At 44.1% G+C, this 16879-nt stretch overlaps 1 protein-coding gene across 1 annotated transcript in view; it reads right to left on the minus strand.

The window, feature by feature from the left end:
* The window catches only part of LOC129703885 (pantothenate kinase 1-like), a 102752-nt gene extending 87611 nt beyond the window's left edge, over window positions 1-15141 (minus strand). Inside the window, exon 1 of the mRNA XM_055646564.1 lies at window positions 14809-15141. Within this exon, the coding sequence (XP_055502539.1) occupies window positions 14809-15040 (232 nt within the window). The 5' untranslated portion in view covers window positions 15041-15141. The remainder of the gene's footprint in view (window positions 1-14808) is intronic.
* Window positions 15142-16879: the final 1738 nt, after the last annotated feature.

A 16879-nucleotide genomic window follows, 5' to 3' on the forward strand; every position in this document is an offset into this window, starting at 1 on the left:
CTTGAGATGTCTGAAAGGCACCCAATAAATAAAATGTATTATTATTATTATTATTGCAGATACCTGAAATTTACCTGGATGGGGCAACAATGGCAGTTTAAAGCGTTGCCTTACGGTTTAACATCAGCCCCAAGATTATTCACCAAGATACTAAAACCAGCCTTGGCAATATTAAGAAAACAAAAACATATTGTCATGGCATATCTTGATGATATCTTAATAATAGGCAAAACCATGGAATTGGCTATATCAGCTGTGTCAGCTACCAAACAATTGTTTGAAACCTTGGGATTTGTCTTACATCCAGATAAATCTAAGTTGACGCCATCCACAACCATGGACTATCTGGGCTTCACAATTAACTCAGTCCACATGTCTGTAACTTTGCCAAAAGACAAAGCAGCAGAATTGGCACAAACATGTAACAATTTAATGGTCAACGATCGACCAACCATTCGACAAGTGGCGAGAGTAATTGGAAAGATGGTAGCAACATTCCCAGCTACACAATTTGGACCTGCACTATCAAAACTTACAAAGAGCAAAAGTGCAGGCACTAAAACGACATGCAGGTCACTTTGACCGAGTCATGAAATTACAAACTGAAGCAATATCAGAGTTACAGTGGTGGATAGAGAACATTTGGCATAGTTCCAGCCCTATCATCATCGTTAACCCTATGTTAATTATTCAAACAGATGCCAGTGCTCAAGGCTGGGGAGCAACTAATTTCATATCCAGCACAGGTGGTAGATGGATTAACCTAGAGTCATCGTTACTACTTACACTGGCCATAAATTATCTAGAAATGTTGGGTGCATTTTATGGATTAAAAGCATAATTCAACAAATATGCATCACTTGCATGTTCGGTTACAAATAGGCAATACTACGGGGGTGGCCTATATTAACCATATGGGCGGCATAAAATCGATATCATGTGACAAATTGGTCAACACAATCTGGCAATGGTGTGTCGACAGACATAATTGGCTATCAGCAACTTACCTGCCAGGTAAGCTAAATACAGTGGCAGACTCAAATTCAATTCAAACACATCACGCAAATTCAATGATAACACCGAATGGATGTTAAATCCCAAAGTATTTGCTAAAATTACCAAGCAATATGGCACGCCAGATATCGATCTATTTGCATCCAGACTAAATCACCAGGTTCCTATGTATGTCGCTTGGGAACCAGACCCTGAGGCAGCAGCGGTAGATGCGTTCACGCTGGACTGGGGAAATTTCTTCTTTTATGCATTTCCTCCCTTCTGCCTCATCAGTCGGGTACTGGCAAAATACAAATGGACTCTGCTTCAGGTATTTTGATAGTACCCGACTGGCCTACTTAGTCATGGTTCCCAGTGCTCCTCGCCACAAGGAAACAGTACTTATCAAGTATCAAGAAGTGGGAGAAATACTGTTCGGACACAGGAACCACTTATTCAACCACAACAGTAACCAATGTACTGGAGTTCCTGGCAGGCCTTCACCATAATGATGGACTCAGCTACAGCACCATTAACACAGCCAGAAGTGCTCTGTCTGCCTATTTAATACAGGCACCAGGGCAACAGGCCATGGGATCCCACCCGCTGGTGGTCAAACTCATGAGGGGGATATTTAACTCCAACCCCCCTAGACCAAGGTACACCCATACCTGGGATGTCAGTGTGGCCCTGACATACCTCAGGGGATGGTCACCAGCCAGGTCCCTCACCCTGGAACAATTAACTCTGAAGACGGCCATGCTGGTGGCACTAGTGTCAGCACAAAGAGTCCAGTCACTTCACTTATTACGATTGGATAACATGATCATAACTCCAAACCATGTCTCATTTACTATCCATTGACTGGTCAAACAGAGCAGGCCAGGAACATCAAATCCAGTCATGGAATTCCAGGCCTACCCACCAGAACCATGGTTATGTGCCATGACCCACCCACTGAACTATATTGACACAACTAAAATCCATCGAGGGAGAGAAAAAGCCTTATGGGTCAGCCTCAAGAAACCTCATGGTCGGGTGACGAGCCAAACCATTTCAAGATGGCTCAAGCAGGTGCTGAAAGCCGCTGGTATAAATACTAACATGTATAAATCTCACTCCACCAGGGCAGCATCCACGTCGGCGGCTAAGAGTATGGACGTACCAATAGACCACATCCTGGCTACAGCGGGGTGGTCTGGGGAAAGAACGTTTCAAACTTTTTATAATAAGCCGTTGGCAGAACCTGCTTCATTTGCAGAGAAAATATTACAATCTGCAAATATATAATTTAGCCCGGGGGAGCAATTTGTTTTTTTGTTATTGTTAATAAACACCATTATTGTTTTTGACAAACAGATTCATGGTTGATTACGATAACATACTTCCTCCCTCAAATGACTTCGGCAGCGAGTGAAGTATGAACTGTTACACGGTTTGAAATCACAGAGCTTTAAAATCTTCACGTAATCACTCACGTGACTCCGAAGTAAAATAGTAAGATTAAACGAGAACTTACCAGTTTGAAGTTTGATCTGTATTTTATGAGGAGTTACGATGAGGGATTACGTGCCCTCCGATCAAACTGGTATCTAAGCTCTCCTTTTCTTTACTATATTTATTTCAATTACTGTGTCTTTCTGTGATTCCACAAAGCTGCTTTGAAGTATGTCGCGCATGCGTGCTGAACGGGTTCTTCACGTAATCCCTCATCGTAACTCCTCATAAAATACAGATCAAACGTCAAACTGGTAAGTTCTCGTTTAATCTTACTATTTTACAACTGTGCCTCTGTACACAAATTCAATGTCCACAGTACAGAGTACAACTAGAAAATCTAATCAAGTTTAGTGTTTATCTTGAGGGCTGGATACAAAACCACAATGTTTAGCTTGATCAGATCCTAACTATAGGATTGCTGCCAGCTCTGCAGACTGCATCAGTTGGAAGGTAATGGGCTTGGATAGGGTAAAATCCAATCATCCACAATGATCCTCAGTTTCACACGTTAAATTATGAACCTACAAATATATAGAATCATGAGAGGAATAGATCAGGTAGATGCACAGAGTCTCTTGCCCAGAGTAGGTGAGTCAAGGACAAGAGGACATAGGTTTAAGCTAAAGGGGAAAAGATTTAATAGGAATCTGAGGGCTAACTTTCTCACACAAAAGGTGGTGGGTGTATGGAACAAGCTGCCAGAGGAGGTAATTGGGACAGGTAGTATCGCAACCATCGACTCCATATTCAAAAAGGCACAACAGAGGATGTACTTCCCGCGGCAGCTGAGGAAGCACAATCTGCCACAGGCAACGATAGTCCAATTCTAGGCGGCCATCGTAGAGTCTGTCCTGACCTTCTCCATCATGGTCTGGTTTGGCTCGGCCACCAAGCATAACATCTGGAGGCAGCAGCGAATCGTCCGATCAACTGAGAAGGTTGTTGGCTGCAACATTCCCCCCATTGAGGAACTGTACTCTGCAAGGGCCAGGAAGTGAGCGGATAAGATAATCTCTGACCCCTCTCACTCTAGCCATAAACTCTTCGAATCACTTCCTTCTGAAAGGCGACTCCGGACTGTCAAAGCTGCCACAGCCAGACATAAAAACAGCTTTTTTCCACGAGCAGTAGCTCTACTCAATAACCTAAAATCTGTAGTCTCCTTTTGCTCTGGTATTTTATTTAATTCACATGTTTAATCAATAATGTTTTATTATTAATGTTTAATGTTTTATGTGTCATTCCTAACTTTCACTGTATGTCATGTTGTCACTTGCGGGCGGAGCACCAAGGCAAATTCCTTGTATGTGAATACTTGGCCAATAAACTTATTCATTCATTCATTAAGAAACATTTGGACAGGTACATGGATAGGACATGGGATCTGAAACAAACGCAGGCAAGTGGGACATGTTGGCCGGTGTGGGCAAGTTGGGCCGAAGGGCATGTTTCCAAACTGTATCACTCTATGACTCTACGATGCATAAAATGAAAAGCTCAAAAACTGCAGATGTTGGAAATCAGAAATAAAAGTAGAAATTGCAGGAAATGTTCAGCGAGAAGGTATCTGTGGAGGGAGAAACGGTTCACATTTCAGGTCAAAGACACTTCATCAGAATGGAAAAGTGAGAAAACAAGTGTTTTAAGTTGCAAAGAAGTTGGAGCGAACAAGGGGGATGCCTACGTAAGATTGAGACCAAGGCTGTCCAGGAGCTAAAATACCTTTGTACCATTCAATTAATTGAGTAATGAGGGTAGCTAGCGAGAGAAAAACCAAAAGAGCAGGTTGGAATTATGAGGGTTAGACTCTTGTACTTCGAAATGTGATAAAGGGGATTGCTGGAACAAACAGATCAGGACACATCCAAAGAGACAAAAACTGAGCTATTGTCACTGGTGTTTACCTTTAATCTGAAGTCAGCAGGTCAGACAGCATCTGTGGAGGGAAATGACCAGAAATGTTGACTGGCCTCTTCCCGCCAGAATGCTGCTCAACCTGCTGCCTTCCTTTAGATGCTCTTGTTTTGCAAGATTCCAGCTTCTGCAAGCTGCTGTGCCTCGAATAGTTCAGGTTGACGGCTTTCCAAGAGCTCTGTTGAAAGGGCATTGACCAGAAACACAAATTCTGTAACTTTCCACACAGGTTGCCTGACAAGCTGATAGTTTCCAGCATTTAGTGTAAACTTTGGTGGAATTCTGGAACTCTCCTCCAAATGACTATAGATATCGAGCTAATCGAAATATTCATGACCAATATCAATAATATGATTCACCATTAAAGGTTTAGGAGATAAATCATTGAACTGGGAGAGGACCTCTAATAGAATTGCAGAACAGATCTGAACGGCCGACTCTGGGAGGTTATAATTTAAACTATTTGTTTTTTCTTGTGCATTTCCTTTTTGTGGATGCAAATCTTTTCTGATCAACCCATAGGCAGATTAGTTTAGTTAGAGATACAGCACGTAAACAGGCCCTTCAGCCCACCGAGTCCACGCCGACCAGCGATCAGTGTACACTAACAATATCCTACACACTAGGGACAATTTTAATTATTTACCGAAGCCAATTCTTACAAACTTGCACGACTTTGTAGTGTGGGAGGAAACCGGAGCACCTGAAGAAAACCCACGCGTTCATGGGGAAAAGGTACAAACTCAATATAGACAGCACCCGTAGTCAGGATCAAACCCGTGTCTCTGGCTCTAAGAGGGAGCAACTATGGACTATGATGTGGGTTGTCAAGCTATACAGTGGGATAGAGATCAGCCACAGAAATGGGAGGAGAAATGGCAGATGGAGTTTAATCCGAGCAAGTGTGAGGCGTTGAACATTCAGAAGTCAAATGCAAGGGGCAAAAATAAAATGAACGGCATGTCGCTCAACAGCATTGATGTACAGAGGGATTTTGGGATCCATGTCCATAGCTGCCTGAAAGGGGCAACACAAGTGGTAAAGCTGCCATATGATATGCTTGCCTTCATGGGTCATGGCATTGAGTATAAGAGTCAGGGTGTCACAATGCAGCTTTATAGGACTTTAATGCCACATTTGGAATGTTCTGTGCAGTTCTGGTCAACTAATTGCAGGAAGGATGTACAGGGTTTTAGTAAAAAGGAACTGCAGATCTTGCTATATACCAATGATAGACACAAAGTGCTGGAGTGACATAGCTGGTCAGGCGGCATCTCTGGAGAAAAAGAATGGGTGACATTTTAGGTCAGGATCCTTCTTCAGAATTCTTCTTCTCCAATGCTGTGGCGGCTTTGAAATGGGTGCAGAGCAGATGTACTATAATGTTGCCAGAATTAATAGGCCTATAGCAGCTCGCAGGGAGAGCCTGGTCAGATCTGGATTGTTTTCTCTGCAACACCAGAGGCTGTGGGGAGGCATGATAGAAGTATATAAAATCAGGAAAGGCATAGACAGTCAGAACCATTTTCCCAGCTTGGAAAAGTCAAATATTAGAGTGCATATCTTTAAGATGAGAGGGGCATATTTTAAAGGAGATGTGTTGGCCAATTTTTATTTTAAGAAACATTTAGACAAGTACATGGATAGCAGGCACGTGCCGTGAGTAATTACTCAGGGTAGGCAGTCGTCTTTTAAAAAATAACTTAAACTGCACATGCGCAGATTGTTCTCTCCGTAAAAATAAAAAATAAAAATAAAGACAGTAACAATTCAATTTGCCCAAGGCTTCCAAGTCTCCTTTATTCTGAATTACTGAATGGGTGGGGGGTGAAGAGTGATGGCAGGTGGAGAGATGGTGGGAAAAACAGAAGTACAGGAAAATGTTGAATCAGTTGTCATCTTATTGAATGACAACACTTGTTCAAGGGACCAATTGGGAGGGAAGTTCCTTTCACAGCGTGTGGAGAGTCTGTGCCAGGGGTAAAGTTGCGGGGAGGGCAGGAGTGTTGAGAAGGAGGGGGTCGGGGATAATGCCAGTAACTCACTCACCACTGCCGCGGCGCTCCGGGCGCCGAGCCACCACATTGTAGCCCGGGAGGGAAGCAACTCGGGTAGCTGCGAGCGGCCGCCAGGACCCGACAGCAGAACTGGCCACCACTTCAGCGCCTTCTCCGGCCCGCTCACCTTTGGCAGTGCTCTCCGTCTGAACACCTCTCACCTGCCGCTCGCTGACTTCGCTCATGTCAGCCGCTTCCCGCAAATCCTTACATTCCCACAGCCGAGTAAATTCAATCACGAACTCCATTCTTCTCTCTTTGTTTCTGAAGGTACTCTTCAGATAATGGCAATCCATATTTGAAAAACCCACCAAAAAAAGCGCTGAGCAGCGCTGAGCATGCGCAGTACAGCAAAGGCAGAATTTCTGCTGCCTTCAGCCCCGCTTGAAATTGACGGCTTGAAGCAGCGCTGACGGCACGTGGGCTGCACAGACCTTCACGTGTTGCAAGTGCTGCGGATGAAAGGCACGGAGAATTATGCCTACCTAAGAGATCGATCTATTAGATAGGAATAATTCTCCCATGCCTTTACTATTTAAATTTAGTAATTACTATGCTATAATTTTAGTCAGGGTAGGCAGTGCCTACCTTGAGAGCACGTGCCTGATGGATAGGGTTGGTTTGAAGGGTTATGGGCTAAAAGCAGGCAGGTGGGCCTAATTTAAAGGGGTTGGCAAATAGTTTATATTGGTAGATGTGGGCAAGTTAAGCTGAAGAGCCCATTACCATGCTTTATGAGTCTATGACTCTTTACATAGAGGAGAGTGAGCAGATGGAACACTGCCAAGGTTGGTGGTTGAGACTGATATGATAGCAGTGTTGAGGCTTTTTAAATAGGCATATGGATGTGCAGGAATGGAGGGATATGGATTATGCGCAGGAAGATACAAGATGGTCTTGGCATCGTGTTCAGTACAGACATTGTGAGCCAAAGGGCCTGGTCCTGTGCTGGACCGTTCTATTTTGCCCACAAGGAAAGCAATTGATTAATGGATCATTCAGGTCTATTAACAAAAAAAACCACAAAAATTCACATCAAAAATCCACAGCAATTGGTAAATGAGGCTTAATATTAGTATCAGTTTGTTATTGTCACATGTACCAAGATACAGCAAAAAAATATTTCTAGGCGCCATCCAGTCAAACCAAAGCAAATATAAATACAATCAAAGCATGCACAAGCCCATAGGTAGTGCAGAGGAAAAATAACCAGAGTGTAGAATAGAGGGTTACAGCTGCTGAGAAAGTGCAGATAAAAAAAGTTCAAGGATTGTCATGGGACAAGATTGGGAGATCAGGACTACACCCTTATCTTATAAAAGGTTTGTTCCACAGGCTGATAGCAGTGGAGAGGGAATGACGGAAGTGTAAGTGGTCTTTGTTCACTTTGGTCTCTTTCCCAGGGCAGTGTGAAGTGTAGATGGGGTCCATCGCTGAGATTGACCAGGCTACATTCACAGATGCATTCACAGCTCTGTGCAGTTTGTTGACAGCCTGAACAGAGCAAATGACAAACCAAGTTGGTGAGAATTATTTCAAGATTAGTTTTCACTTCCGATCACCATTTAGAAAATGCTCTAAATTTTAAGCTACAACTCTACATGTATAACAGTCACTCCAGATCTAACATTGGCTGTCAATGTGTTTGGATGCCTGGAGATCCTACATTAAAGTGCATTCTCTTCGCGCTGGCCTGATTTTCAATTTAAGTAAGTAAGTTTATTAGCTAAGTATTCACATACAAGGAATTTGCCTTGGTGCTCCGCCCACAAGTAACATGACATAGTAACAGTTATGAATGACCCAGAAAACACTAAACATTAATAATAATAAAACATTAATGATAAAACACCATTGATCAAGCATGTGAACCAATAAAATACCAGATCAAAAGGAAGCTACAGATTTTTGGCTGTTGAGTAGAGTAACTGCTCGTGGATAAAAACTGTTTTTATGTGGCAGCTTTGACTGTATGGAGTCGCCTTCCAGAGGGAAGCGATTCAAAGATTTTCAGGAGCTTTTAGTCACTGAATTTTGTTCCATCTATACGAGTAATCTTATCGGTCCCATTCACCATCTTATTCTCTCTTCTATGCCCATAGTTCCTCGATTCATTTTCCCACTTGCCTATACAAAGTAATTTACAATCGACAATTAACCTGCCATCACACCCAGTGGAAATCCACGCAGTCACAGGGAGATCACGATAACTCCACACAGGTCGCCGAGGTCAGGATTGAACCTGGGCTGCTTTTTTGATAGAGCCAATAACTCTAACTGCTACATGCCACTATTTACATTTGGACTCTAGGCCCTATATGTAGTTCTAGCTGCCTCCTTTAATTCTACAGTTCTTCCTGTATCAAATAAAAAATTGGCAATTCACGCTGGTGAAAAATCTAAAATGGCAACAGTTCACAACCGACCCAGGAGGCAACACGCTCCATTCTTGACAACTATCACAACTGCCTCTCTGATGCCAACAACATGCTTTCTGGCTTTCAGCAAAGTCTATACCCCTTATCAAGCTTCAACTTGAATGCCGACTGGGTAGCGGTACACATGACAATAAAATAAACTGAACCGAAACTTCGTTCAGAAATTTATTATATTTTATTTTATTTTATTGATTTATTTATTAAAAGCATTGTGCATACACCTTAATCATGATATGCAACATAATAATTTCGAGTACAACTTCTCTTTTTTTTAAAAACTTTGCTGGAATCGAAAAAGAGAAAAGAGAAAGAAGAGGAGAATGAAGATAGTGTGAAGTGTAGTCCGCAGTAGTGGGCGTTAAATGAATGATGATGTTTAAGTAAACTGCGTGCTTGAGAATGTGAAGAAAAAAGAAAAAACAAGGCCCCAAAGAGGGCCTTAAGAAGGGAAAGGAAATCAGTAAAGATTCCAAAGAAGGTAGAGCTAAACAAAAAGAAAGGGAATGTGCCTAATTCATAATGATTCACACCCATCACCTAGTTCTAAAACAATAACTTTCCAGGGTTATGCTGCACCATATTATACGTAATAAATCAATAAAAGGTGACCATATTCTTAAGAATTGATCTTGTTTTCCTGCTAGAACGAGTCTCATTTCCTCGAGATGTAATATTTCCGACATATTTGTGATCCACATTTTAAACGTTGGGATAGGAGCGTTTTTCCAGAATTTAAGTATAAGTTTTTTTGCCGATATCAAACCATAGTTTAGGAAACATCTTTGAAATATAGTTAGTTCGGAACAGTCTTCCCTTGCTCCGAAAATAATCAATTCTGTATTTGGGTCCAGTCTTAATTTAAATATTTTTGAAAAGCTTTCAAAAATTTCCTTCCAAAATTTCTGAAGTTTTGCACAGGAAACCAGTGAGTGTGCTATTGTTTCCTCTTTAGTTAGGCACTTATCACAGATGGGAGAGACATTTGGAAAGATTTTATTTAATTTTGTTTTGAGAAAATAATCTGAGTACAATTTTAAATTGGATCAATATGTGTCTAATGTTAATCGAACATTTGACATTAACACAGAAATTCATAAATGCCTTCCAAAGTTTGAGTCACAACACACCAAAAACTAAGTAACATGGCTTGCCACAGCTTGATAAAAGCACCCAAGATGAACAACTACAAGAAGTCCCTCTGCTAATGATTTATGCTGATGTTAATGTCCACCTGCATCACACACTATCAGTATAATGTTACTTATGTATCTGGCTTGCTCTCAAGTGCAAGACTGTTACTCGCTTCAACTACTCCATGAGTCAATGAGTTCCATCTTCAGGATCTCCTTCAGGTGAAGAAATCTGTTCTCCATCTTTTCTATCAAATCCCATCATAAATTGAAAGGTCTCCCACAAACTTACTCCTCAGCCTGAAAAAGGACACCAAGTGCTGGAGTAACTCAACAGGCAAAGTTGCATTAGGCATGGTACTTACATGGCCTTTTTGCATCTTTCATCTTCATAGTTTCTTTCAGCTTCATTATAATGGCTTGTATCACCAGACACAAGGCACAGCAACCGACAACCACTTTGCTGGATCCTTTCCTCAAAGGGAGTTTCGAACAGATAATGTTGTAATGCCCACTCGGTCAGAAGTGGTTCTGAATGAATAAATGTACATTTATACTGAATTTGCCGATATTCAGCACCTCCAGAAATAAAGTGGACCAGAAACCTGCCTTTGCACTTTGGTAGGAATCAAGTTACCTCTCTCCTGGTGTCAGTGGGTGTATTTTACATGAAGAGGTTTTATTGGCCATTACAGATGGTTCACTAAGTCACCAATGAATATTAGCAACAGACCACAACCTCCTGAGAGATTTGCCCAATCAGACAAAACACACTGCAGCCAGATCCAGCATTAACACTGATCACACCACAGCACCAAACCCAACCCCCCCCCCTCCACAAACACACACTCAAAGAAAGTGGTGCGTCATAATTATGGGTTATATATTCATTGTTAATACTTTCCAGTTTGTTTTTTTGGCCCTAAACATGTGTGCGTTCCTTTCAGTATCTACACATATACACCAAGCACACGTATAACAAAAACCTGCATCTTTGGAACCCATCCACACCTTGTCTCACCCCATTTTACAACGCAAGCATCCAAAATTGTAATCATGCTACTCAATCTGTAAAGTTACACATAAAACTACCCTCCCCTTCCCAGCTCTCCACAAGCCTACAGTCTCCGTCTCCCCCCCCCCCCCCCCCCCCCGACATCAGTCTGAAGAAGGGTCTCGACCCCAAACGTCGCCTATTCTTTCTCTCCATAGATGCTGCCTCACCCGCTGAGTTTCTCCAGCATTTTTGTTTACCTTCGATTTTTCCAGCATCTGCATTATTTTAAACATAAAACTATGCAGTCACATTTCAGATCGGCCTCTCAATATGCAATGTGTAACATGGGGGCATGCAACTGTGTACCGCTTGCTCTATAGTGCACATATCTGTACATTCACCATGTACCTTTATAATTGTACACATCCACACAATGAAAACTAGGGCAGCACAGTTGGCAAAGGTGAAGTTGCTGCCTTAAAATGCCAGAGCCCAAGTTCGATCCTGACCACAGGTGCTGTCTGTACGGAGTTTGTACGTTCTCCCTGTGAGCATGTGGGTTCTCTCCGGGTGCTCCGGTTTCCTCCCACCTTCTAAAGACGTGCATTTGTTGTATCATGCAGCAATACATCTCTCTGTGCAACTGTGATTATACACCCCTGCAACCAGCATATCTACACTTGCACCTTAGACATTTGTAGAGAAGAACACAAGACATTGGAGCAGAATCAAACCATTCAACCCATCGAGTGAAATTCATACACCATTTGTACCCCATTCCGTCATTCGACCATGGCTGATCTATCTTTCCCTCTCGACCTCATTCTCCTGCCTGCTCCCTGTAACCTCCAACAACAACCTTACTCATCAAGAACCTATCAATCTCCAATTTAAAAAGACCCAATAACTTAGCCTCCACAGCCATCTGTGGGAATGAATTACACAAATTCATCACCCTCTGGCTACAGAAATTCCTCTTCATCCCATTCTAAAGAGTATTTGTTTTATTGTGAGGCTGTTCCCTCTGGTCTAGACTCTTCCACTAGTATAAACATCCTCTCCACATCCACTCTATCTAGACCATTCATTATTGGGTAAGTTTCAATGAGATTCCCCCCTCATTCTTCTAAACTCCAGCAAATACAAGCCCAGAGCCATCAAACATTACTCATATGTTAACCCGGCCATCCCTAGTATAATTCTTCTAAACCTCCTCTGGACTTTCCCTGAAGCCAACTTATCTTTCCTCACGTTTGAGACCCAGAACTGCTCACAATACTATTAATGTATTATAAAGGGGCTGTCCCACTTGGGCGACCTAATTGGCGAGTTTAGAAGAGTTTGAAAAAATGTCATGTTGAAGACCTCTTTTGACTATGTAGAAGACCTCCTTCGACCATGTTGAAGACTAGCTTCGACTAGCTAGGACTAACTTCGGGAAAATTGGACACCGAATAGTGGAGAGTGAAGACGACCTCCTTCAACCTCCCTTCGACTATGAAGACTATCTACGACTACCCTCCATTACCTACGCCTAACATGCCAACCTCCTATTACAACTAAACCTACGAGTAAAGAAAGTATTGATTTTTTCCATGGCCACCATTGTTTACTCGCGGGCATTTTTTAACATATTGAAACAAAACACCGCAAACTAGATGAGGCCTCGAGTACGCGGAGACCACTCTCGAGCATGAAGCACAGTTACGAAGACATCCTATGACCTCGTGTCGACCATACTGCGAGTACAAGTCGAGGGCAAACTCGCGGATTAGGTCACCCAAGTGGGACAGGCCCTTAACTGCTCACAATACTCTAAATGTGCCTGCCCAGTGCCTTATAAGCCTTTGTATTCCATCCTTGCTTTCATATTCCAGTCCTCTCACAATGCATTTGCCTTCCTTACTACCAACTTAACCTGCAAATTAACCTTTTAGTATGGCAAGGTATGGGATTTTAATTGTCACGTACGACGGTCTGGGGATCTTTGTTCATCAGTCATTGAAAGTAAGCATGCAGGTACAGCAGGCAGTGGGGTCAAGGAAAGAGCGTTCACGTCACGGCCCTGTTCCACCAATCTTTCCACCACCACGCATAAGACAGACACCATTGTACGCAGATGCCGAGAAGTGTGTTCAGCTCTGGCTCACTCGACTCCTCATAACAAGAGGAGTCGAGTACAGGATCAAATAGGTCCTTCTGCAGTTGTACAGGGCCCTAGTGAGACCACACCTGGAGTATTGTGTTCAGTTTTGGTCCCCTAATTTGAGGAAGGACATTGGTGCTATTGAGGAAGTGCAGCGTAGGTTCACGAGGTTAATTCCCGGGATGGCAGAACTGTAGTATGTTGATAGAATAGAGCAACTGGGTTTGTATACACTGGAAATTAGAAGGATGCGAGGGGACATACAAGATTGGACACGCTAGAGGCAAGAAACATGTTCCCAATGTTGGGGGAGTCCACAACCAGGGGCCACAGTTTAAGAATAAGAGGTAGGCCATTTAGAATGGAGATGAGGAAATACTTTTTCACCCAGAGTTGTTAATCTGTCGAATTCCCTGCCTCAGAATATAGTGGAGCCAATTCTCTGGATGCCTTCTAGAGAGTGTTAGCTAGAGCGCTTAAAGATTAGGAGAGTCAATGGATATGTGGAGAAAGCAAGAATGGGGTACTGCAGATGCTGGTTTACACTGAAGATGGACACAAAATGCTGCAGTAACTCAGAAGACAGGCGGCATCTCCGAAGAAGGATCTCAGAACGTCACCCATTCTTTCTCTCCAGAGATGCTGCCTGTCCCGCTGAATTACTCCAGTATTTTGTGTCTATCTTCAGCAACTTAACAGCATGCATAGGTAAATGTCTCCACCAAACACCGCATACAAGCACACCAACATGTCACGATCCACTTGTACGCCGTACACCAGGTAGATAGGGTGGTCAAAATGGCTTTTGGCACATTGGCCTTCATCAGTCAGAGTATTGAGTATAGAAGTTGGGAGGTCATGTTGCAGTTGTACAATACGTTGTTGAGACCACATTTAGAGTATTGTGTTCAATTCTGGGCACCATGTTATAGGAAAGATATAGGAAAGATAAAGCTTGAAAGGGTTCAGAAAAGATTTACGAGGATGTTGCCAGGACTCGTGCGTCTGAGCTATAGGGAGAGGTTGAGTAGGCTGGGTCTCTATTCCGTGGAGCGCAGGAGGATGAGGGGAGATCTTATAGAGGTATACAAAATTATGAGAGGAATAAATTGGGTAGATGCACAGAATCTCTTGCCCAGAGTAAGGGAACCGAGGACTAGAGGACAGGTTCAAGGTGAAGGGGAAAAGATTTAATAGGAATCCGAGGGGTAACTTTTCCACACAAAGGGCGGTGGGTGTATGGAACAAGCTGTCAGAGGAGGTAGTTGAGGCTGGGACTATGCCATCATCAAATAAAGAGTTAGACAGGTACATGGATAGGACAGGCAGGTGGGACTAGTGTAGCTGGGACATTGTTGACCAGTGTGGGCAAGTTGGGCCGAAGGGCCCGTTTCCACACTGTATCACTCTATGATTCTGTACACACCGTTACCCGTGTACATCTCACGCCTCCGCACAGACGCACTCACACATTTGCATCGTCTCCTCACAGTCCCATTCCCTGCAGCAGCAGCAGCAGCAACACACCTGCACCCGCCTCTCCGCCTGGCCACCCCCGCCCTTGTCGCCCTTGTCACCCTTCCCTCTCCCTCTCCCCTTCTCTTCTTCCCCTTCCCCTTCCCCCCTCACTTACGCGGTCTGTTTTTCTTGCCGGAATCCAGCCTCCTCCGGATGCGACATTTCTTAGCGGGGGAGCCGTGTTCGTGCTGCAAGCCGCCACTGCTGGTGTGGAAGCTGCTGCTGCTGCCGCCTCCACTGCCTCCACTACTGCCGGAGTGGAAGCCGTTCTGCAGCCCGTTGCTGCGCGGCTGGGCGGCGGCTGCAGCGGCGTCGGTCCGGGGCTGGGCTGGGGCTTTGCCCTCCATTGCTCGCTGCCTTCCCTTCCCAGCTCCGCTCAGCCCCGCTCCCACGGCGCTGCGAGGTCACTCACGGTCATACCGCCGCTCCGCTCCGCCCGCCCGGCGTCACCCACACACAGACACGCCCGCGCCTTGTACCCGCCCTGTACAGCGCTGCAGCCGCCCATTCCCGCCCCATTCCCCCTCCAACACCCCATCCCTCTACCGCTCCCTCTCTCCCTCCTCCAGCACCTACACAATAATCCCTTCACCCCAGTCTCCACGCTCTCCTCACCCAACCACCCCCTTATTACTTGCAGATTCCTTGCTCTTTTACTTTATGGGCAACATTTTACATTCCATTACAAAGGATGAGGTTTCTGAGTACTCTTTATAAAACTATAAAATTACAAATGTTGCCTCGCTGTTCAAGAAGGGAGCAAAGCAAAAGAAGGGAAAACAGGGAAGGCCAGTGAGCCTGACTCCGGTGGTTGGTAAAGTGTTAGAGCCAGTTATTAAAGATCATGTTTCCAAATAATTAAGGGCCTGTCCCACTAGGTGAGTTTTTAGACGACTGTCATAGTCTAATGGGCCTGTCCCACTTAGGCGATTTTTTAAGCGACTGCCAGCGACTACCACAATGGAATTCACCGAAGTCAGCACCAGCGACAACCCACGTCACCTGGCGACAGCCTACGACATCACCTACGGCAGGAGAAGACAAGCTATGACAAGCCCACAGTCACCGACTTTTGAACATTTGAAAACCCAGCGGCGACCAGAAAAACACTACCACTCTTTGGGCGACTGAGGAGATGACTCACAACCATACAGGCGACACCCCGGCGACCATATGGTGACAGCCTAGTCGCCTGTAGTTGCCTAAAAAATCGCCTAAGTGAGACAGGCCTTTTAGATGCACATAATAAAATAGGCTGAAGTCAGCATTGATTATGTCTGACAAACCTGCTGGATTTATTTGAGGAAGTAAACAGCAGGATAGGCAAAGGAGAGTGGATGTTGTTTACTTAGATTTACTTAGAAGGCCTTTGATAAGGTGAGGCTGCTAAAGAAGATGAGAGCTAATGGTATCAATGCAGACGGCAAAGAGATTTTATAAGTACATAAGGGGGAAAAGGGTAACAAGAGAGAGAATGGGACCCCTCAGGAATCAAAGCGATCAAATCTGTGTGGAGCCACTGGAAATGGGCAAGGTCCCCAATGAGTGTTTCACCTCTGTTTTTACCAAGGAGAAAAACCAGAGGACGGAGAAACTTGGGGCAGTTAATGGAAGTGTCTTGTGGTCAGTCTGTCTTACAGTCGAAGAGGTGCTGAAGGTACCATTGTGTATGAAGGTGGACAAATCTCCAGGGCCTGATCAGATATATCCGAGGACATTGTGGGAAACCAGAGATGAAATTGCAGGAACCTTGGTTGAAATTTATGAATGGTCTTTAAATACAGGAGAGGTGCCAGAAGACTGGAGGGTGGCAAATGTTGTGCCTCTTTTCAAGAAGGGCTGCAGGGAAAATGCTGGGAACTGTAGGCCAGTGAGCTTAACATCTGTCGGGATAGCATTTAGATGGACAAGGGTTGATCAGGGATAGTCAACATTGTTTTGTACACGGGTGGTCGTGTCTCACAAAACTTAATGTTTTTTGAAGACGTGACCAAAAAGTTTGATGAGGGCAGAGCTGTAGATGTTGTGTACATGGACTTCGGCAAAGCATTCAACAAGGTTGGGCATGGTAGGCTGCTCTGGAAGGTTAGATCGCATGGGATCCAAGGAGAGATAGCTGAAAGGATAGCAAATTAGCTTTATGGAAGGAAGCAGAGGGTGATGGTGGAAGGTTGCTTCTCGGACTC

Source organism: Leucoraja erinacea, chromosome 15 (genome assembly GCF_028641065.1).
Source record: "Leucoraja erinacea ecotype New England chromosome 15, Leri_hhj_1, whole genome shotgun sequence".
In the NCBI taxonomy this organism is placed as follows: domain Eukaryota; kingdom Metazoa; phylum Chordata; class Chondrichthyes; order Rajiformes; family Rajidae; genus Leucoraja; species Leucoraja erinaceus.